The 24,921-nt window shown below is 39.7% G+C and overlaps 1 protein-coding gene across 2 annotated transcripts in view; it reads left to right on the top strand.

Moving 5' to 3' along the window:
• Positions 1-24,921, top strand: part of LOC307133181 (uncharacterized protein) — a 59,346-nt gene that overhangs the window by 4,449 nt on the left and 29,976 nt on the right. Inside the window, exons 1-6 of one of the 2 annotated variants that reach the window (XM_079828031.1) lie at positions 7,417-7,505; positions 7,825-7,918; positions 9,007-10,321; positions 10,768-10,846; positions 12,250-15,426; positions 15,696-15,818. In XM_079828031.1, coding sequence (XP_079684157.1) covers positions 9,015-10,321; positions 10,768-10,846; positions 12,250-15,426; positions 15,696-15,818 — 4,686 coding nt within the window. In that variant the 5' untranslated portion in view covers positions 7,417-7,505; positions 7,825-7,918; positions 9,007-9,014. Of the gene's footprint in view, positions 1-7,416; positions 7,506-7,824; positions 7,919-9,006; positions 10,322-10,767; positions 10,847-12,249; positions 15,427-15,695; positions 15,819-24,921 lie in introns of those variants that run through there. The other variant, XM_079828030.1, reaches the window with a different exon arrangement.

Below are 24,921 nucleotides of genomic sequence, written 5' to 3'. Positions count from 1 at the left end.
GTGCACGTTCACTCGGCGCATCGCCGAAAAACGCTGGCGATAAGCGCGTGCTATATTCGTCCCGGTGTGTACAGGCCTTAAAGCTGCTATCCGTAACTTTTTTTGTGTTCAAGATTTACAAAAATTATATAATGAGAATGTAAAACATGAATACATTTTCTAAACCGTGTTTTTGTCTCACCCTGAATCATTATGGTACACTTATGGTATAAGTGTATTGGGACTATTTCAGACTGGTCTGGTAGGAACCGCTGTGGAGGAGCACAGTCCCTGCGTGACTCGCCATAGACATAAACCGAGAGAAGTAGCTCCAGCTGCAATGTTCTTCTGCAAGACGCATGCAGTTCTGTTTATTAACCGCTAGAGTGCAAAGTTATGGACTGCAAAAGTTATGTAGCCTGGATGCCAGCCGAATTTAGCCCCGCCCACAAAATGTTTTGCTCTTACACCCACTCTTGCTAAATTGTGTAAGCACACTTGTGTTCTCATTTCAGGTGTTCTGAGTAACTAATTAAGAGTTCAGTGTTGGACAGATCAGTTTTTCTAACCAGTCGTTAAAATGATTCGGTTCAAAGGAGTCATTATGGCGAATCGGACATTAGCAGACGCTTTGTGTGCGAATCCCGTCTGTTAGAACATCGCGAAAGATTTGTCAACACACAGAAAACACTTCATAACCGGACAGGATTTGTTTCCCGTTTATTGAAAATATGCTTTATGTCAGCTGGTCAGAGAATCAGTCAATGTTTTTTGAGCGCATTTCACACCCAGCGGTAATTAAAGGAAAACATCGTCTGATAGCGCCACGTGCAACATGGATTCGGTCTTCCGACCTTTTGATTTTGATTAACGTAATATGTGAAATATTAGAAAGCTAAGAATGCTTATTTTGAAGACAGAGAGCGTGCGAGCGGGGGAGGAGCTCTGATCGTTCTCTCTGTCACTCAGTTACGAGCGCAGCATCTATTCTACATCACTCATAAATCACATTAACTCATCAAATAAAGCTTTGGCGGGACAAAAATTTGTTTTGGCGGCCGCCAAAAAAATTTCAATGTAGGAAAAACCCTGGAATAGTATGTGAGGATTATTCAATTAAATTTGATGGATTTTTGCTATTCATTGAAATGCGTACATCTTGAAAAAAGGATAAAAAAAATTGGTGTACGATTCGGTATGTGTTATGTTAGGGGAAAAAGGACTACTGTCAAATAAAAATAAAGACAACAAAAATTTTATTAAAAACATAATTAAACTACAAGCAACAGCACAAATAAATTCAATAGAGCAAATAAAATAAACTGTGAATTTCAGGTTATTTAGGTATATAACAGTAGTTTTCTTGTACAGCAATTTAATAAAGTATCAAACGTAAAAAAAACACTGGATATAATCTTCACTGTATAAATTAAATAAAGATTAGGCCTAATAATTTAAGTTACAAAAGCTATTCGGTCAAAAGCAGTAAGTGATTTCCTTGTTGTTTGATTAACATTAAAAGGCTGCTGTCACTTTAAGACATAATGCACGGATCCGGTACACTGATACAGATACACATGCGTTGTCTTTCTCGACTGTTTACGTTTACTTAAGACATAACCTTCTTTTCGCCAAGACGGGCATGTTGAGATTTTTGTGTGAATTTGTCCGCTCAAGTGCAAGACACAATATTTGCGTTGTCTGAGAAGCGGCTTTCTGTGTGTGCACTTCGGATGAGTGCACGCACACATCTTCTTACAGTCTCCTTGCGCTTGATTTTTTAAACTGTTAAAGGAACACTCAACCGTTTTTAGAAATAGGGCTTATTCAACTTCTTTCCTACATTTAGATGTGTGGGCAAATGTATTTTTGTCTCAGTGCATGCATTGTTTTAGTTTGGCAGGGTCGCCGCTAGCTTAGCATAATAAATGGAATCCTATGTTGCCAGCTAGCATGTCCCGAGTTAAAGTGATACCAAAAAAAAACAAACACCTAATTACTTCTTGTGGCCTGCGTATTCACAACAAGTACAAATAGCGATGCAGATTAAGACTAGGCGATTTCCTAGACAGATATTGACTTGGGACTATATTATGGGGAAGCACAGGTGAAGCACTGCTACTTGGGCACAGAGATATCACGCAACACATGAAATCCCACAACTTCCGTCAACACACTGGCGTGAATAGTAGCTGGCTATTTTTCATACAGTACATGAATGGCGATGAACATGGCTGATTTACTGATAATATACTATATCTCTTTACATAAATAGGCCTACTATTTTCTACTTAAAACTATCATTTCATTATTTTTACTAACCCAAATAATGACTCATCCGCAAGGTTGCACGTGAGGGGGAAAAATAGGTTCCTTCCACTTAAGAGTTTTGCTCTTTATTTTAAATATATCTCTTTACATAAATACTTTTTTCTACTTAAAAAAAATAACTTCGTTATTTTAGTAACCCAGTGTTTTGTATGTGAATGCTGTTTCACGTGAATTTTACCACAGGAGTGAAGCACAAAGCTTTGTTTAGCCTAGAAAGGAAATAATGGTCAGATAGCACTTTTTCATTCTGTTTTGCGATCTGGACCTAGTCACACGATTTTCCGTGAATTTTAACAATAGGCCTAGTAGTCCATTTTATCCCAATGGACATGGACATCTCGGTGCTTTTCCCAAATCTTCACTCACGTCTCACCCATGTTCGCATGGGATTATAAACGTTTCTTCCTTTCGTTTGCTTATAATTAAGTCTATTATAACTATTCACATCCTTTACTGTGGTAAAGTATAAAAAACACTGTAGGACGAATACCTTTTTACTTCAAATTTTATTTAACACAGTTTGTTCTTGTTATTAAACTTGGTAAGACGCGTCAAGTTTGGTTTATTTGAATAGCGCATTTCACACACACGCCGGTGATTTTAGTTTCGTTTTCTCTGGCGGTGAATAATCAAAGATTGCCTAAATGTCTTGACCCTGTGGAAGATAAAATCCGTTCTTCAGACCTTTTACAACAAGTGTTGCTTTGCAACATCAGTAGAACATATGAAGACGAAGATATTCGAGAAGGTGTCTATCCAGCTTGTGTCCCACATTCCTCTCAAAGCACAGAGCGGTAGCGTATATGATGCATCTTTGCGGGGAAATAGTATGAATCAAATATTTTTCTAACTAATATTTAATTTTCTTATATTCTTGAGGTTACCATTATTTACTGAAAATCGTTTAAATGTTTTATAGGCTGTAGTGTGTTGTTTCACTGACGGAAGTGCTGAAATAAACATGCATGCTTATGGATGTTTCAGCCTCAAATGATTTCAAAATGTAGGCTATATTATATATCTGGCATAGACTACAGTATTTTAAATAGCATATATGCATTAGTTACATCCTCAATTTAATTTACAGAGCAATCCCTGCTAAGTTTAACTAATACTATAGAAGAAGATTAGTGTGTGTCGCACTCACAACAGACTCGCAACGGGGGCGTGGCATCACGATTGTGGCGCTCCATCGTGATGTCGGTCAGGTCCATCAGCACAACCCTACTGTTAAACGTATAACTTAAAATGGTACTGCTTATAGCGGCTTGTCATGCGCGAGTTTTACAACATTTGTGTGTGTTTAGTCATGGTTTATGAGGACATAATTTGATTTATGGACTATTGTATGCGATTTAATGTTAGCAGTAGCTAACTGAACGGTTTTGCAAGTCAGACTAGTGCGTGTTTACATAGAAAAACAATGGAATAGTAGCGCATTTGAATGAACGACTCAATAGCTAAAAACACAAAGACATTTGAAGCAGTTTTACTCACCGCCTGCTTCCAACCTTAATCGCTGGAACCGCTCCATCTTTCAGCGTAAGACGAGCTATAAATCCGGAGTTGAACTGGGCCTTGTTTATAAAACGATCGTCGCCGAAATGCAGGGATCCCATTAACGCTGGGTTCTTTGGGAAGCTGTACAGGGTTGCCTTGGGTTTCCCAGACAATCAAAAACACACATCTTTGTGGACATTGTTTATTTTGTGACGTCCTATGACTGCAGCGCAGCCGCTTCCCTAAAGCCGAGCACAGCGCTATAATGGGCATGCATTTGCTCTCTCGCTCTAGTAGCGCGCGAGCCCTACCGGGAGAAGAGCCCGTATGGCCCGTACAAGGACATTCCGCCCCATCTGACGTCACATATACCCATACTCGAAAAAAACGTTCCGAAACTTATGAGAAACCGGAAGGAGTATTTTTGGCACAGAAATACTCCATCAAACGTCCAACTTTTAAAAAAAAACTTTGCCCATGTTTAGCATGAGAATCCAACTCTTTAACAGTGTAAAAATCTCAGTATGCATGAAACAGCATTTCACCCCCCCTTTAAAAAGAGTGACTGTTTTGTCCAAGTTTTTTTGATCATTGCTGTTGTAACGTATTGGGAAGCCAGAATGCCTATCCATCAACAAAAACATACATTTAGCCTAATTCTGATTGCTATTTTCAACAAGCCATATTATAGATGTGTCGAACATGTGATGAATGTGTATAGATGTGTCGAATGTGCCGCTCCTTTCAAGAGATTCAAACATTAAGACTAACCGCATTGAGCTATATAACAATGATTCGTTTTTTTCTGGATTTACATTTATTAATTTTTCAGATGCTTTTATCCAAAGTGGCTTACAAAAGAGAAATACAGCAAGCAATTCATTGCGAAGAGGCAAACAAGAAGTGCTCAAAATACAAAGTTTCAGACGTTGCTTAAGCTAGAATAGGGAGGGATTAAAGGAGAGTGAAAGCATAGTTTGTTTTTAAAAAAAATTATTGGATACATTTGGGGTGATGTGCACAAGTCAACAAAATATATAACATTGTTCTAGTGGTTTTGGGATATTTTAATTGTACATATTGTGCCTTTAACTAATCTATGCCTGTCACTAATGATTATTTGGGTAATCAAGTAATTGATCGATTATTTTGATAGAGTTATTGGATAATATTATTTTAGTGGTTATAAAAATAGACCTAAGTGAACAATATATCCTGTAAAATTATTTAAAATAAGTGTGTAATATTTATGAGGATCTATTGACAGAAATGCAATATAATATACATAACTTTGTTTTCCGTGGCGTATAAAGACCTTACATAATGTACCGTTATGTTTTTACTACCTTAGAAACGTCACCATTTTGCGCCATCATGTTTCTACAGTAGCCCTAAATGGACAAACTGCTCTACAGAGCGCTAGCTACTCTCTGCTGTCTCAGACGACGACATGTTTGTCCTGTGTCGTCCACCGTAGCTTCTCTATGTGCTTCGAAAGGGAGGGGTAAGCGCTGGGTGGTTGCAATTTCGCAACATCACCGGTAGATGCCGCTAGGGCAATAATAATTGTTTCAAATAAAGTATCAAAAGCAAGTAATCATATGGTTTTATTGAAAAACCCTCACAGTACACACCGTAATATACTATAAACAATAATCAACTTCTGTATATTACGCTATATAACAAATGCATCAACACCTGGTGATTGTTGTTGTTACACTTTACAGCATAATCAAATCCTTGTTTAACCTTGGCCAAACAACATTTAATTCAATTGTCCACTTAATCTTTAATATTTGGCCACTTCTGTAGGATAAAACTGCATCAGACACTGTAATTTCTAGAACAAGAACATGTAGACATCAAAACATTCAAACTCAGAGCAAGGGTTTAAACTTTTATTTTGAAATCGGGATGAACAACAAATCACGCCGAAACCCACAGCGCATATATTTATTTAGGTCATGAACACGGGTATTTTCGGAACTGCATCTTTTTCTATGCGGTTTGGCCGTTTGTCCACATGCAAACGCAGTATCCGGTCACTGAAACCGGATTTTCCTACCAGGGTGAACATTTAAAAAAACCTCTGGTTGCAGTGATGCCGTGTGGACAGTGGGTGCTTCTCAATATCCCTCCTCGTTTCCTCGCTCCTCCGTCCTCCATCCTATGACTCGGAAACCGACTGAGCTCAGCCATCTTGTAGGACATCTCAATTCTCTAATTGCATCGCGAGGATCGAGGAGTGAGGAGGCTTCCTGAAGAGTCATGAGCGAGGATATACAGGTGTATCCTTTGCGGAATTGTTTTATCGACTAAACGTGACGCACATATTAATTCTCCTCCCCCTTCACATCTTGCCACAGTTTATTCATTATTATTATTATTATGTTTATGTGTACAAGACACAAATGTATGTCAAATAACAACAACTGACAGTTGCAGAATATCAAATTTGACGACGCTTTGAAGTGACGCTAAAGGGAGTGAGGATATATCATTTCACTTGATTCAATTCCTCCGTCCTCGCGTCTTTTCCTTACGTCCTTCCCTCACATCCTGAAGGGTGGAGATAAGTTGCGAGGAAAGGAAACGAGGATGCAGAAATAAGAATTGAGAAGCACCCAGTGAAACCGAAGATTTTGGCTTGTTGCGTCAGAACCGGAACCGGCAATAACATTTTTCCAGGCTTCTGATTGGCCAACATGGCTTTACGGTTAGGGTTATATTGCCACTTGTTGGTTTGGCATGCTCTTGACAGCGCTTCATAGCCTGTTTTGCGTTTTTTGTGGATGCATTTTTTTTAAACGGAGGAGGGAAAAACTCTGTTTATAAAAACTGTTTATAAAAATACCTGTGTACGTGTGGACTAGGTCTTAATTGAATCACAGTTTCTGTGATTTCAAAATATATTAAAACCGGGAATGGTTTTAATATATTGTACAATGGCTGCAGCCTTAGAAAATGGGCTAATAATGCGGTCCATTGATTCTTATCTGTGAAATGCGCCACAAGCACTCAAATTTAATGGAGGAATCGTGACAACCCTATCTTGTAACAAATGTCACAGAACAACATGATGCAAGCACTGTAAACGGTTTTGCCACAAACTCAACTCCATGCTGATATCGCAAGACAGCTTTCGTGTTTTAATATTGTGTGATCTCGTGGCATGTTTATATTTATTGTAATTATCTGAATAACTTCTTTTTTTAAAGGCACACTGTGTGACTTTTAGCTTTCTAGCGTGAGAATTGCTGTTACCAAGGAGTCTGCCAAGATTAAGAGTGTAATTTATGTGAGATAAGTGCTGCTAACTTTAATACACTGTTTTAATGTTTCTAGGTCAGTTGCTAGATCATGTTTGTGTGTAAATGTGTCCCTGCAGGATGCCAGGAACGGCTTCCCTAAACACTCTGGTTTTGAAGCTGTAGATATTAAACATTCCAGCTGCAGAGGCGTTTCCTGTCAACAAGCGAATACCAGTCCATGCGTTCTGACCAGGATCCTCCTCCTTTCCTTCCTTCGCAGTCGTTCTCCCTCTTTCTGTTCACTGTTGGCCATGCCCCTGCTTCCATGTCACTATTTCTGCCCCCCCTCCCTCTTGCGCAACCACACAGCTAAGATTTCACTACGGAGTCATATCAAATGTGTTGGTTTGTTTGGTAATCTGTAGATGTAGGTCAATCATGCTGGTAAATATCTTGCTTCGATGTATGTGTCTGCTTTCTGTGTATACATTTTTTTTGTAAAAGAAGCTTTTTTGCATGTTGCAAAAAAAATGAGATTTTGGATACGCGTTTGTGTGTTTGAGTCTGTGCTGTGTCTCAAAAGTCTTTGCAAACATACTTGTTTGACTTTTCATTTATGATTTTCAACGATTGCAACAAGCTGTGCCATTGACAAGAAGTGTACATGTGCGTGCGTGTGTGGAGGCTTCAAAATTACAACGGACACTGATACCTTAATTGTGCAGAGTAACGGTGTCTGACCATGCTGTATTCCTTGCAACAGAGTCTGGCTCCGCCTCTTCTCCATATGATATGACATCACTCTGCGGTTACCACAGAAACCAGGGCTCCACTGCAGACGGTTGACAGCCAGGCAGGTGAGTTATTATTGTGATGTTGGAAAACTGCAGACAAAGCACAATTTGATTATAACTGCACGGGGAAAGCATGGCAAATGCATGTGCAATTACACAGGTATGTGAATGTGATGTGAATCACGGTTTTGTTCTGTGTAAAATGTGAGTGTCTATGTGTGTGTGTGTGTGTGTGTTGTAAAAGTCTGCATGGCCATTTAAGTGTGAACACGTGTTTGTATCCTTACACAGCTTCCAAGAGCGACATGTGTATTGCATTAGCAAATATGGCTCTCTGGATTATCTTGTGAATTCCTTTTGTTTGATGTGTATTTGCCTGCAGTAGCAGAATTTTTACGCACAGACCTGTCTCAGTCTGGACTCTTAATTCAGCGAATTGATCCCTCCCTCCTGGGCAATGTCCAATCATGCTGATTTAATACACCCGCACGCACACACACCCTCTCTCACAGCGTGATTAATGATATGTCAGTAAAGCGTTTGTTGTGCTCTTGTGAGCTCTGTCTGTATCTCCCAAAGCAATGTCCACAGTGGTGGAGAGAAAGGGGGTTAGATAGTTTTTATCTTCAGGTTCATAGACACCCCACAACAACAACATTTCTGAGAACACTGTATTTGTTTTGTGCCATGAAATGATAGTGCAGTGATTCTGCTCGCCATGTTGGATGTTAAGCAGTGCTGAAACTGGCCAGTGGTTTCAACTGACTTCAGACTTTTCCAACCAACCAAAAGGAAGGTTTACACTGACAGTGATTACCTGCGATAAGGTGATCAGATTTCATTCTAATTTTTAGTGAGAGCCTGTGATTTCTGGTGAAACAAGTGACAGTTGGCAGTGAGGCAGAGCTGAACTTTATGCAAATGAGCAGTGAAGAGATTTGGAAATGACCAAAAGGAGTGCAGAATGTGTCCTGTGGCCAGATACAGTTGAATACCACGCAGTGTAGGACCGTCCTCTACAAACTAGGGACTTAAATCACTGATCTCCATTGATTTAATCACTGTCAGTGTGAATGCAGCTTATTATGTAAAATTAATAATTTAAATTATTGTTAGCTAACTTAATTTCTGTTTTTTTTGTCTGGTTTCAGGTGGTGCGATGGCTGCCCGGGTTGAGGTTGATGCTGGGCGGCCATGTGTGGTTGGGAGTCGTCTGCACCTTAACCCTCTCATAGACTCTAGCAACACGAGTTTGATGGAGAGTCCAGGTGGCCCCCAGGGGCCACTTATTATTCCATCAGAGCCTAGCAAACCTGTCCCAGGCCCCAAGCCCAGACTCACTCCAAAACCTTTCACTGTGGAGAAAAATCCTACTATACGCCCCATTCTTGCTCCCAAACCACAGCCAAAACCTAGACCTGAATCCAGTCGACCAGTTTCCTACATTAAGCCAGACCTGCCCAACACACCTAAACCACAGCCAGCCAGTAAACTCAGCCTACCATCTGCCTTTAAAACAGGCTCGAAGCCCAGCGGACAGACAAACAAACCTGTGGCACAACCCTTTAAACCAGCACCTACCTTTGCCTCTACTGATTCCAACAAATTTAGAACAACCCAAACTGGGGACGTACTGAGAAGAACAAGCTTTGGAGCCACACCGGCGCGACTCAAATTTGATGATCAGGCCTCCACTCCTGGTGCTGAATGGCCTTTTGCTTCTCGGAAAAAACAACCTGGCTCTTCAATCACTCGTGCTAAATCATTGGGCTTCCTATCAGATATAGGGCTGAATTATGAGGACAGTAACGAGGATTCTGGGACCAAGGAAGATTGTTCTCCTGTTGTTCTTCGGCCTCATTCTAAAGGTTCAAGGCCCAGGCCGGTCTCAGCTGTGTTCCTTCAAAACCCCAATCAGTCTGAGCCTCAGGTTGTATCTCCTACACCTGCCCCTCGTTGGGCAAAAGGACGACCCCTTTCATCTGACCTTACCTCAAAGTTTGAGTCAATTGGGCTGTCTCTAAACCGCCGACCTCCCAAGGAGGACAGCAAAGAAAACACACCTGAAACACCTGAGGGTGTTGGTGCTGGGGCTCAAGAGAAAGAATATGAAAGGGCAGAAGGGCCGAAAAAGACACCTGTGCTTGAGAAAAGTACTCAAAAAATGGAATCGAAAGATGAGGACTTCAGGAAAGACTCTAAATCTGAGGATACTGGAGGTAGCAGTATAAAGAGACGCATTAGCCTGCTGTTGGACTCTTCTTCCTCATCCTTCACAGTGGCACGTGTGGATACTCCAGGGACGGAGCCTCGTTCACCGGGGCTGTCCATCTCTGATACAGATGGGACGGTGGGGGTAAAACAGCGCATCAAGGAACTGACCGAAGAAGTGCCTACTACGCTATCATCACCACCCCAGAAGCCACAATATAAGCCACGAAACACAGTATCTGACCGTACTAAAAGGTAAGATCCAGTGGTTTTCAGTGAAAAGTCTGTATTAATGAGTTTCATAAGTCACAATTACATGACTGCAGCAACATAAATATTATCTACATCATGTACATAAGTTATTCTATTTGTGTATTTGATTGTGCTGGCACAGAGAATTCTGAAAACTATAAATATGTCTCACAAACATGTTGCCTCATTAACCGGTTAAATAAGGAGCATTTTTTCTCAGCAGTACACAAAACTGTATACTACACGTGTACAACTTGATGGTACAGAAAGCAATTAATACCAGTTTGCTTTCATCATGATTTACATTCTCTACTCTGAAAATCAAGGCTCAAAGAAAAGTTTATCACTGGTAATAATGTGGTGGCATTAATGTATCTGGTTCTTAAGATCATTCTGATGAGAACAGAAAGCAGTATTTGTTTCTACTAATTAACCTGATTTGTTTACAGATTTGAACCAGAGCTTGACATCTTCAGTTCCTATGAGTCCAAAGGCCCCCATCTGGTTGAGGAAGATCTCAGCAAAAAGGTATGGGAATATGAACCACTGCCATTAGTCATACTGCTGCATAATAAAACATCTTTACAAGGTGCAGTAAGGCACACCTTGTTTTTCAAAGTCCATAAGAAAATGTAACTTTTTATAACAAAGGACACCACAGCATTATTAGTTGATTATTACATGATAGTCACAAGTCAATTGATAGTTACTTATTGTTACAATATATTTGTATATTAATATTTTACATTTTTAATTAGTACATAAAACATGTAGCTCTTTATACAACAAGAGCATTGAATTTGTGCGTTATTACCCTAATACAGTTATTCAATGGCAGTCACATGTATTTAATATTATATATATATTTAAATTAATAGAAAAATCCTTTTAAAAAGGGCCTTTATGACATTTGGGACAGTAACTGTCCAATTGCAGTCATAGCCTCAAAATGAATGTTGTTCACTCTTTAAAAAAGAAAGAGATTTCACATTGAGAGAGAGAGAGAGAGAGAGAGAGAGAGAGGAATAACAAATGAGGTTGAAAAGGCACTTCTGATGTCACAGAAGGTGCGGCACTCCAAAGACGTGTAACCTGAGTTGTAGCGTTAGTCATATTGTGATTATGAAACATGCACGCTTCGAAGGGAGGGTGGTGGGAAAGGTCAGTTTGTGAGAGAGGAGGATTCTTTGATTATGGCCCCTTCATGCCCCACCCTGCTTTATGAGCTTTGACAAAGAGCATACAGATCCCATTTCACTGTTCTCAGTCACACGCGTCAAGCTCCTCTCCCTTTTCATGTGCTCTCAATGTTTGCTTCTGTCTCAATCCCCTCTTTTCAGGACTTTCTATGATTAATAAAACCTTTCCAATATAATCCTTCACACATTAGTTGTTATCTTGTATTTCCCCCTTTTTGTTACCTTTGTTATCTTTTTTTATACCCTTCTCTGTGAAAGAATAACTTGGATAAGCTATTTGCAAGATTTGATAATCTGTTGTTTATTCAAATGAGACTTCTTCATTGCATTCTTTCTGTGGCTGATTTACTCTTTGGAGTAGAAGCATATTCCTTTCCCTCCCAAAGTTGGACTCTAAATCAGTCGTGTAATACACATACTGTACACAGCCGCCCACCGTAATGATAGCTTATATCTAAGCAAAGACAATGTTACCTCTAAATGACATACCTGTCAGATATGGGGGTTGTCAAAGGCAGATTCTTTAGGGATTACAGCTGTAGTAAGAGCTCATCTTGTCTGACTGAAAGTCAAACCAAGTTCCAAGTTCTTGCTTACTTTTCAGTAGATGAAGCAAAAAATATGCAAATGAATCCTAAAAGGTTTTTTTGCTTAACAAAACCAATGGCAAATGGAATGTAAAAATATGCTTAATTTCATCTTTATTTTTATCTTCATTTTTTTTTTTTTTAGTTTGATTACTCCACGATTGAAGGACAGTTCAACAAACAGGAGGACATGAAAGTATTATCACTTCATGACTTGCCTACCCACTCCACTTTTAATAGTGATGGAGTGCAAACAGTACGAGCATCTATGTTTGAACATGTGGTGGAGAGGCATAATGTTCAAGTGATGGAGGATAGCATTTCACAAGGCCCAAGAGCACAGCAGGAAAGCACAATTAAACCCATGCCCAGGCGGAGTCATTCTTTGCGAATTCAGGACAACATCTTTAAAGGTCTTGAAGATGATGATCCTGGAAGTTTGGTCAAAGTGACCTATAGAGAGCAAGTTTCTCCTTCCAGCCCTATATGTGTGGAGCATGTATTTGATACTGTAGCTTTGTTTGGAGAGAGCCGTGCTGTCAGTGAGGCTTTGCCTAACACTCCGCTTGAGGACAGAGCTCTCACGCTACGTTCACGACGATCAGCTCCTCAAGGGGAAGAGGACAGACCTACCCGTGAGATAAGGAACCTGCAAAAGGATGAAGCAACCAGTCCACGTTACCTCAGAGTAGGGGCACTACATAAATGGAATGCCACAGAGGCAGAACGAGAGCTTGAAACCACGAGGGAACGACAGAAAGAGATGGTGAGGATGATGGAAGAAGAATTACAGAGGCAAATGGAATTGCACAAAGCTGCAGCAGCAGCATTGGAGGAAGAGGAGGAAGAGAGTGAAGCAGAAAGGAAGAAATGGTTAGAAGCACAAAGAGACAGGGAAAGGGAACGAGAGGAAGTTGCAGCACCCAAACGTCCTAAGATGCTAGATGCTGAAGAGCAAATTAACAAACCTAGGGCCACTTACTTTGCTCTGACTGGTCAGATTCAAGAGCCTGTGCATCAGTGTGAGAGAGTGGATGATGAAGTCATCTTTGGGAGAGGTAGACAAAGTATGGTGGGTGGAGGGATGAAGGATGTTCCATTTGATGATTTCACTGTTAGATCAGGGCAGTGGAATCCCCAGAATCCAACTGCTCAATTTAGAAGAAATCCTTCATTGGAAGCTGCAATGCACAAAGATTTGCAAGAGGAACTGCATAAAAATGACACTGGACCGAGAACAGATTATAGATTACATGAAAGGGAAATGCAAAAAGCATTCAGTGAGGAAATAGAGAGACAAAGACTTGCAGAGCTTGACAAGATGAAGGAATTTGAAAGGCAGCGAGAAATTAAGAAACAGAGAGACTTGGAGGTTGAGAAACAAAACAAAATTGAAAGGGAGAAAAGGAGAGAAGCTGAGATAAAGAAAGAGAAAGAGAGGCAAAAAGAGCTGGAAAGACAGAGAGAGCTAGAGAGGGAGAGACACAGGGAGTTGGAGAAACAAAGGGAAGTGGAACGACAGAGACGAGAAAAGGAGCATCAGAAACAAATAGAATATGAGCGAATGAAGGCTGCAGAAAAAGAACTTGAGCAGCAGAGAGAGTTTGAGAGGCAACGACAAAAAGAGTTTGAGCGAGAGAAAGAGAGAATGCTCAACCAAGAGATGCTTAGGTTTAGAGAATTTGAAAAACAGATGGAGATCGAGAGAGAAAGAGAGAGACAGTTGGAGTTGGAGAGACAGAGGGAAATTGAAAGACAGAAGCAGAGAGAACTTGAAAAACAAAGAGAGATGGAGAAGCTTAAGGAGTTAGAAAGACTGCGAGAATTGGAGAGGCAACGAGAGCTGGAGAAACAGAAAGAGCAGGAGAGAGAAAGACAGAGACAGTTGGAAAGGCAGAGAGAACTGGACAGGCAAAGGGAACTTGAGAGACAACGAGAGCTTGAGAGACAACAGGAGATTGAAAGGCAGAGGGAGATTGAAAGGCAGAAAGAACTTGAAAGACAGAAGCAAAGAGAGCTAGAAATTGAGAGATGGAAGCGACAGAAAGCAGAGGAAAGAGAAACCAAGAGAGAGCTGGAGGAACTTGAGAGGATCAAGGAGCTTGAGAGACGACAGCTTCATGATTTTGAGTTGCAGAGACAGCGCGAAAGGCCACTCCAGCCAGTGAAACAGAGATCAAAAAAAGAAAGAGAAGAGAGACAACAGCAGCCTGAATGGCAGAGAGGAACAGAACAACATTGGACAGAGACACAGCAAGAAAAGGCAACGCCTACATCTCCACTTCGGCCTAAAGTTCTAGATCTGGATGCAGTGTCTCTGGGTGTTAGGACTGTTAGAGATAGCCATGAGAATAGCCCCACAGCTCGATGGAAGCAGCCCTCACTTCGTCCTGATGAGTTTTACAAACCAGCCATCTTAGACATTGACTCATTTAGGAGCCAAACCCAACCTGATACCTTCCCTTTAACTGGATTTGGAGGTTTAGAATCAGGAGGTATTAGTTCAATGACTCAAGCTCGTCCACAGGCCATACAAACAAATATTCTCCAGCCCCAAACAGCATCTCAAGTTCAGTCTCCTTCTCATCCCCAGTTCCACCCTCAGTCCCAGGCTTTCTTCCAGCCCTCCCCTGGAGAACGTATGAGAACTCAACTCCCACCACCTTTGCAACCTCAAATTCTTCACCAAACCCAACCTCATTCACAGCCATTTGATACGGAAAGAACTAGGCCACAACCTCACTCATTGATTGAGACCTCAGATTGGGCCTTTGGCACTCAACAGCTCTCAACTTTGCCATCTGAGCAAACTAATGTTTGGGGACATAATCAAGCAGAGTTGACTGTAGATGAGCCTCTTTGGGTATCAGCCATGGAGGGATCCAGAAGACCAATTAGCACCAGACCTGGTGGTCTTGAGCAGCAAAACTTGCGCCAAGAGGATAGAGGTTTAAGTAACATTGTGACACCCATTTCTACCTCTTCCATGATTCCTGTCTTTACTCCGGTACAGCATCCCTCTCTTGCACCACCCATGGTTTCAATTCAAACTCCTATGTGGACTACACATACAAGTGTTGGTCCCTCTGTAGCCCCTCTACTGACCCCAGAGAGAGGCTGGACCTCAGTACATTTGAACGTGGGGTCAAGTGGATCTTTGGTTCCTTCTTCCGCAACACCATTAGCTAGGAAAGAGACATCGGTACCCACTAGTCAGGTTGCAACCTTCTCTGTCACTGATTCTATATCAAGTCCAAACTGGGAGCTGGCATCCCAGGGGCAGAGAGAGAACCGTGCCTCGCACAGGGACAAAGTACAACAGGTGAGGAAGAACTCCCTCTCGCAGACATACTTCCGCACACACTTTTCCACAATATAGTTTTCTGTGTGTGTTTAACAATGCACAAATGTAAACAGTAATTATGTGCACCATCTGAAATTGGTCATTTTAATTGCAGAACTATCGGTATTGGCATATGTACTTCAGCGTGATTTAAATATCAGTGTCAGCATATCCCAAGTTGTGTTGCATTGCATTTTCCCTGAATGGACTAAAGAAGCTTGACTGTAGGCCCTTCTATGTTTGTGTAGAAACGTTCAAGGAGTATGTGTCGAAGATCTGCCCCCACAGAAAGCTCTGCTGATGGTCCGCTTGTCCACGTGAGAACTCGCAGAAGTCGCAGTGCACACAAAGAAAGAGTTGGAGAAGGCTCGGTAAGTAAAAGTAAAACTTTTGTTTTGTGTATTTTTCCTTGCCGCTCATTTTCTCATACACATGCTCACATACATAAACTTATGTACAAATAATTTTCAATAGGGCTGGGTAATCTATTTAATATCTATTAAATAATTCAAGTTTTGTCTAATACCGAATTTACCATGTTTTGTCGCTGCTGATTTTAACTTTTGCTATCGGATTGCAATTTTATATTTGGATTGTGTTTTGTTTGTAAATCAACACAATTGAGTTACACCCCCACAAAGAGGTAAACACGTTTTTTTTTAAATTCAGACATTTTGGTTAAAAAATACTGAATTACATCTGTTAATTGGATGAAGCTGAAACTAGTCTACAGTACATCTATAAGATATGAAAAAAGTAGATATTCCAATATGACAACTTTTCATAGCGGTTGTCATACTTTTATTTTTATATTTGCATTTCTAAACAATAAATAGTGTACAACTTTTTTAATAATTGTGATCTCAAAGTACTTAACTTTTTATAATTTAAACTTGTTACCTTGCCAATTGACCTATCAGTAAGCCCCGCCCCCCTTAGTTACTGTTGCTAATGCCAATTTATACTTCTGCGTCGAGTGTACGCCGTAGCTACGCCATAGGCTGTGTGATGCGCGCGTACCCTACGCCGTACCCTGATGCGCACCTCTCCAAAAATGTAACACCGCGCCAATTCTACGCGGACCGCAAGCGCTGTGATTGGTCTGCCAGAACCATTCCCTCAGGTCAATAAATAAATAAAATCTTTGATAGGAGTGTGTGTGTCCAGAAACGGGATGATAGTTTCATCCTTATATCTGCTATATAACACAATATTTTGTAGTGCAGAGATTGTTTATGTTAGTGAATAAATGCATATATCCGCTGTGTATAGTTTATTTATTTTCTCATTAAAACCAAAGATGTTAATCAGTGATTGTATATCAAGAACAGGGACTCATTAGGGTGCATTTCGTTTTGTGATTTCAACGGAATTAATAGTCTCCGCAACAGCAATCGATGTGCTTGTCTGCATGAGCCACCGATACTGAAAACAGCGCCACGAGCACTCGGCATGATTTCACAAAAGCACTCCAGCGCCAGATCGCCTCTTATGTAACTTTACTAATCAACTAGAGGTGCTTCATTTGTATTACATACAACAACTCAAGCTGCAAGAAAAGCCGCTATCTCACTGCCGATACTCCGACAATGAATGTACACATTCTACACAACAAGCTGCTTCTTCTGCGGCTGTTGTCTTGATTACACCATTATGCCCGAGGACACTGCCCACTAGCGTCTGCATGTGGAATTGCACATTGACGGAGACAACAACGCAGAAGTATAAATGAAAACCAACGCGTAACTTGCGCTGTAGAGGATACGGCGTAGGTCCGACGCAGAAGTATAAATTGGCCTTAACTGTTACAATGACAGCTGTCAGTGTGAAAACCTTATGCCAAGAGGTTTTGGACACAGAATGTAGCGGACCACATCTGAATGATGGCCAAACTTTACTGATGGTTTATGAAGTTTATTACATCGTTTTTCACTCCCAAAAAAATCACCGTAAGAGTTGAACAAACAAAGCATACCGTAAAACTTCAAATAATAGCCCGGGCTTCTATTTACCCAAATCACCGAACTGCACCGGCTTGTATTTGAAACAGGCGTCTATAAGAGACAGGCCTTTAATTTAGTGTTGAGATGTTCAAGCATGACGGTAGGAGGTTACCACATTATATTACGTTTTATTTATAATTAATTCGAATGTGTTTAACAAATCATTTAATGTAAGAAATTAGGGTTGTGCCGATGGACGATATCATCGTGATGCCACGCACCCGTTGCGAGTCTGTTGTGAGTGCGACGCACACTAATCCTCTTCTATAGTTATAGTTAAACTAAAAACTTAGCAGGGATTGCTCTGTAAATTAATTTGAGAATGTAACTAATGCATATATGCTATTTTAAATACTGTAGTCTATGCAGATATATGTATAGCCCACATTTTGAAATCATTTGAGGCTGAAACATCCATATGCATGCGTGTTTATTTTAGCACTTCCGTCAGTGAAACAACACAGCCTATTCAACATTTAAACGATTTTCAGTAAATAATAGTTACCTAAAGAATATGAGATAATGAAATATTAGTTAGAAAAATATTTGATTCATACTATTTCCCCGCAAAGACGTACTCTGCGCTTTGAGAGGAATGGGACAAAAGCTGTATAGACACCTTTCAAATATATCTTCGTGTTTTCTCCTGATGTTGCAAAGCAACACTTGTTGTAAAAGGTCTGAAGAGCGGATTTTATCTTCCACAAGGTCAAGACATTTAGGCAATGTTTGATTATTCACAGCCAGAGAAAACGAAACTAAAATCACTGCGGCGTGTGTGTGAAATGCGCTATTCAAATAAACCAAACTTGACGCGCATTACCAAGTTTAATAACAAGAACAAACTGTGTTAAATAAAGTTTGAAGTAAAAAGGTATTCGTCCCACAGTTTTTTATTGTACTTTACCACAGTAAAGGATGTGAATAGTTATAATAGACTTAATTATAAGCAAACGAAAGGAAGAAATGTTTATAACGTTAATCCCCAGCGAAAATGGCGACGCCCCCCCTCCCCCCCCCCCCCCCCCCCCCCCGCTTCCATCAGAAGCTACTGTCAGGCCACATACCTAAGGATAACATCCCGAAGTTAATGAAATATATCTCCTCCTTCTCCCTCGCACACACAAACACACGCGCACGTTTGCGCGCAAGCATTAAAGGAATTGTTCAGCCGCTCCGTATCCAGCTTTACCCACGCTTGAAATTTGACAACTGTCAGCTTAAATGTCAAATTATACTTTTCTTCATGGTGGTATTGAGAGAATTAAGAAAAACTGAAGACTGAAAGTTTGTTAACCTCTTTGTTATGTTGCCATAGTGATGAGTCGTTCATGAACGGTTCCGTCTGTCACGTGAAATTTAATCAAAACATAGAACAGACGATCTGACGGGTCTGAGAAGATCAAATACAGCCCGATACTAAAAAACAGACCCGGCCTCTATTTGAGACCGGCCTTTATTTACCCAAACCTGTCGTCGCACCAGGCGTTTAAAAGAGACAGGCGTCTATTTGGGACTCGGCTATTATTTGAAGTTTTACGGTAAGTGCTCATTAACGTCTCATTCACAAACTCTCTCTCCCCATTGCATTATCATTAACATGCATAGCAAATTATACAAAAACACTCAAACAACTAACAGTAAACAAACATATACAGACCGTATGCCTTTTCGAGCGTTTCGACTTAATTGTATCTGAAAACAACTACGATAAACAGCTAGCACTCCCTTTCACTACCCGTAGACTATAATACCCATCAAAATAGGAGTCCTCCTTAGTAAGGCAGATAATGTAGACCTTAAACATATCTAAACATATACACAAAAACAAATTAGACGATAAATCACAATAAAGTCTGTGACACAGAAGGACCCCCTTTCATCGAGGAGCATTCAAGTGGGGCTTAAATATAAAATATTTCAAAGTAAATATGGAAGCGAGGGTTTACAGATCACAATGCAAGTGGGAGAAGCCTCATGTTACGGTCGTCACGGTCACATACGACAACATCCTGGATCAACACTGTTCATGTACCGCAGGGTAAGATTGAATACATTTACGTTTACATTTAACCAGTTTAATATGGAGAGGTACTGAAATGTAGACCATCGTTTATGTGTTTTTGACCTATACACTGTTAATGTTACATGACGTGAGAACAGTTAGTTATTTCGGTTTGTATAGCAGGGACTCACTAACTTTAATCATAACTTAATGAGAGTATGACCATCAGAAAATCCTCTCAGGATACCTGGAATCATTGTTACAGTACCCCAGACACATCGTTTTACTGTTTTTGTAACATAAACACCATCAAACCGATGAGAGCTTCGGATTTTCCAATGTATCTCAATGGCGCTGATATCTAAAGATGTCCCGAGTTCCGGTCCCAGCGCAACTGATACTCAACTGCCATTGGCTCATCTGCGTTCGAGGGACGGGGCTTACCGATAGGCAAGTAAGATGCAAGCTTCTGCAGGAAGGTGCAAGAAGCTTGTTAATATTTCTTCAGAGTTAATTTTTCATCAAAGTCATCAATTCTCACTCCATCATATAGTTTGTTACATTTATGTAATGGATTAATGACTTGTTGGTCAGTTCCTAACCTAAAACATCGTATGGCTTTAGAAGACTGTAGCACACACATTTCATTTTTGGGTGCACTATTCCTAAGCCATTGCAAAATGATTACGTCGATGTTGGTCTATTTCAGATATTGTCAAAAGGCTGAAAAATATTGAGATGTAATTGCCCAGCCCTACATTGCACATGGATAAGCATGCGTCTTACATAAGAGTCGAGTTCCTCACCATGTTCTAATGGAAAGTATACAAAAACAAAAGATGGAGAAATTGCTTTTTGGCTTTTGCTGATTGCTGATGATGTCACCAAACTTTAGAGACCAGATGTTGGAGGAGTTCCCCGACAATGTGAATAACAGCTGTCATATGACCCTTTTTGGCATGCGGTGCTTGGCTAATGATGTTTGCCCATATCTGATGGACTTATTGGCTTGTTAAAGCACATATTGAAATAGTTATTTTGGCTGAGGGTCATTAAAGCTGAATGTTTATATTTATATGCATGTTTTTCGGGAATGGAGGCTAACTCAAGCTTGTGTGTGTGTGTGTGTGTGTGTTTGAGTGGGTGGTGCAGGAATGCAGTCTGATGACAGAAAGAAGTAGTGCTTTAAAGTTTAGTGTGTAATGGTAGAGCATTTTCTTATAAAGATACACTGCTAGTAGCGAGATTGTATACACTGCTAGTAGTAAGATTGTAAAACAGATTGAATTATGATCATGTTAGTGGAAAAAAAAGTGTGAACACATGTATGGACAACAATAATTAAGTTTAAACATTTTAATGAGCTTAAGATTGTTTTTGATTGGCAAGTTTATACATATTTTTTTTTTACACATTTCTGCATGTGTTTTCAGAAAGAGTAAAGTTTTTTAACTGAGAGACTTATTCCACAAGGCAGTTGTCTTTTTTGCAGAGGTGGTATGAGTGCATACATATTGCCATCTGGTGTATGAATTGAGTTATTACAGTGTTGATTTTTATGATTCGTAGTGGCTATACATTGTGGCTTGTCTGACAGCCAAGAATATCCTCTTAACCTTTCATTTGAGATGGAAACCTTTCCAGGACCGATAGTGTGTTTCTTATTTTAATGTTTAGGTTTATTGTTGCAAACCTGTTATGTGGTTGCCTGCATGTGACCTTAAAGAGGAAGCACTCTCTCTCGCTCTCGCTCTCTCATCTTTTCTCAGTATTGGTCATCATAGGAAGAGTCATTTTTACATCACTGTGTGCTCACAGGCGAGTTACAAAGACAGAGAGAGGTACAGAAGTAATGAACATTCAAATAAACTTCATAAAAGTAAAGACTTTAAAACATTCTTTTTGGCTAAATAGAAGGATTTGTTTCATAGAAAGATGGCTTATCACTTCTGCCCTTCCTGCTGTTGGTGGCTATGGGTAAGCTTACTTTATTTTACTGTCAAGACGGTAATACACAACAACTCATGCTACATGAGACAAGACAAATCTAGGTGGAGGTCTGATAATATCAGACAACACACAGACTGACTGATGTTTGATTTGTTGGATAAAGTCTTGGTGCTCTTGCTGATTTTTGATCAGATGTTTTTTCTAGCGTAGATACATTCACAATCTTTATAGCTCATTGAGTTGTGAAGTTGTTTCTTCCCCTGTAATTTGTATTGTTCTCTTCAATAGAATTATCTTCATGTGACTAAGTTAGGCCTCTGTAGATGCTTCCTGTTGTCTGACTAATTAAATAGACTTTTCTTTTAATTTACTGGAAAATATTCAAGTGTTTAGTTTATTTTGAATTAACTTTGAAGGGGGATAGATGGCTCACCCTCCATAAAAAGGACTTTTCTTCAATTGCTTTCTCCCCAGACTTGGGAAATGAAAATTATATTGAATTTGGGCTCAGGTAGAACAATTTCTGCTAATATTGTGTTAATATGAGCCTAGTACTCAAGCTCGGTATTAGATACATGACATATATATAGGTAGATATCATATATTAGGGTTTATAAAGCAATAGAGTTCACTTTTTATATCGACTGGCTATGTGCATACTCTAGCTAGCCTAAAACATCTGCCTCTGTAGCATTTGTAGTAGTCTTGTCACTTATGAATCATTTTAGTATGCATAGCACCTGTATGAATAATTTCGTTTAATGTAAATACCCAGGCTAATCTTAAACAGTGCACAATAAACTTATTTGTTCATCTGCGCATCAACAGTGTCTCTTTGAATGTCACGTGACTATCGGAGCAGAATAATATAGAGAAGCTACTATACAGTTCTGTTTATGAAAGAAGTGATTGCTTTGGTCCAAGATCTGTCAGATTGTTCTAAATAGTATCAATATAGCATTTAAGTAGTTAGCTGCTTTTGGTGTCTAATTCCCAAACCCAACTGAGCTTATTTAGCAAAAATAAATCTTGAGTAAACAAATATCTTACTTTTTTTTACTCTTAAAGGCTGTTCTTTGCTGTGCATAATACTATTTTTGGTCATCTTCTTTCTCACAGATTTTGTTCAATGTGTGCATGGTTTTAAAATATGAAAATCCAACTCCCTGTGTATGCTGTAATTTTCAGCATTAATGTGTAAAGTGTTGACACAAAGGAAGTAGCATCAGATAAATAACTACCCTTCCTGTATGGGGCCACATGTGGTTTAAAGAGGAACATTAAACTATTTAGACCACTTGTTCTGTTTGGACTTAAGAATTACTCTTTGTTATCTTGATATAGTCAGGGTAATAGGATGTAACATGACCAGTAAAACCTATAATTGCAGATCATATCAACTTTGATAGTATATTGTTGTTTAACCCTGTAACTGGTATATTGGAACAGGTGACTCCAACTGATGGAACCGAGAATGGGGTCATGTCATTTCATATGAAATATACCTACACAAACACCTACTAAGTGTACACATATATACAGTATTTTTATTGGGGACATATTTATTTGATTACATTTAAGTTACGCTACATTAGTTAGAAACATTAGGTTCTGTACGGTATACATTCTCTAAGCAGCACTAATTATGAGTGAAATCTCAATTAATATACTGTATGATCAAAACATTTTTTTTTTTCAGAAAACAAGATATTCTTGTTCTTTAGGTGGTTTTACCATAAGGCAGATGACTGAACCATGAGCAGTCCCTCTGTGACTCATTTGAGTACTAGGATGACTTTTCTAGTGATGACAAATTCATAAAAGTATGGTCAGCAATTTACCACTCAGCACTGTGGCTAATGTATGCACTTAATCGAAATTTGGATATTAGCCAGATCCTCTTAAAGGGTTAGTTCACCCAAAAATGAAAATTCTGTCATTAATTACTCACCCTCATATCGTTCGACACCCGTAAGACCTCCGTTCATACTCGGAACACAAATGAAGATATTTTTGTTGAAAGCTGATGGCTGAGAAAGGCTTCAGATAGGCCTCCATTGGCATTCAGTACATTTACACTCCCAAGACCCATAAAAGGCACTTAAAACGTCGTTACAAAGTCCATCTCACCACAGTGGCTCTACAATAATTTTACGACGCGACAACAATAGTTTTTGTGCGCAAAAAAAATCAAAATAACACCTTTATCCAACTTGTTATTGTCTTCCGTGTGTGCCTCCACGACGCATGCGCGAGGATATGACGTAGCGCCAGCGTTCGAGAATCCGTGAAATGCACACTTAAGCCCCATTTTGAGAACTACGCTGAGACCTAAAGCACGATCAATGTAGAATTCAACAGCTTGGATCCGCGCGTCTTCCTCTGCTTGTAAACAAATCGCTTCTGGGTCATGTGTCCGAACGCCGGATCTGCGTCATTCTCGCGCATGCGTCGTGGAGGCCCACACGGAATACAAGAACAAGTTGGATAAAGGTGTTATTTTGATTTTTTTTTGCGCACAAAAACTATTGTCGTCGCATCGTAAAATTATTGTAGAGTCACTGTGGTGAGATGGACTTTGTAACGACGTTTTAAGTGCCTTTTATGCGTCTTGGGAGTATTAATGTACTGAATGCCAATGGAGGCCTATCTGAAGCCTTTCTCAGCCATCAGCTTTCAACAAAAATATCTTCATTTGTGTTCCGAATATGAACGGAGGTCTTACGGGTGTCGAACGACATGAGGGTGAGTAATTAATGACAGAATTTTCATTTTTGGGTGAACTAACCCTTTAATGTCAATTTACATTGTAGCTGTATTTTAAATCTTTGCATCTATGCTGTTTATCTTGTAATAAGATGTGTGGTTGTGTACCGATTGTCATAAGGAAAGCAGATTCCATTTACATAACTATTGTTGTCTCTATAAAAGGAACATTATTGATTAGCTTAATTGATTCGCTTTTTCCCATGTATAAGACTCTCTTGTCTTGCTGGTTCTTAATCTAATCTTATTGATATGCCTCTTTTGTGCCAGCTGTACCTTTGGAACTGGAGTCTGTAGTTTTTGTTTTAAGAAGCAATTATGTTTTAATATCTTTGGGATTGAAGGAGATCACATGCTCATTTGTTTATCAGATTAGTGAGCTAAATAATGCAGAATAAAATTAATTCAGACTTTCTGTGAGATCTCACTGTATGTGCAAAATAACACAACTGACTTAAAGGGTTAGTTCATCCAAAAATGAAAATTCTGTCATTAATTACTTACCCTCATGTCGTTGGACACCCGTAAGACCATCTTCGGTACACAAATGAAGATATTTTAGTTGAAATCCGATGGATCAGAAAGGCCTCCATTGGCACAATGCTCTGTGCACTCTCAAGACCCATAAAAGGTATTAAAGACGTCGTTACAAGGTCCATCTCACTACAGTAGTTCTAAAATAACTTTATAAATCGGCGAGAATAGTTTTGTGCGCAAAAAAACCCTAAATAACGACTTATATAGTGATGA

The sequence above is a fragment of the Gobio gobio genome, assembly GCF_949357685.1.
Source record: "Gobio gobio genome assembly, chromosome: 10".
Taxonomy (NCBI): Eukaryota; Metazoa; Chordata; class Actinopteri; order Cypriniformes; family Gobionidae; genus Gobio; species Gobio gobio.
Note: the sequence above shows the minus strand (reverse complement) of the source record. Positions and strands in the feature narration are given on the sequence as shown.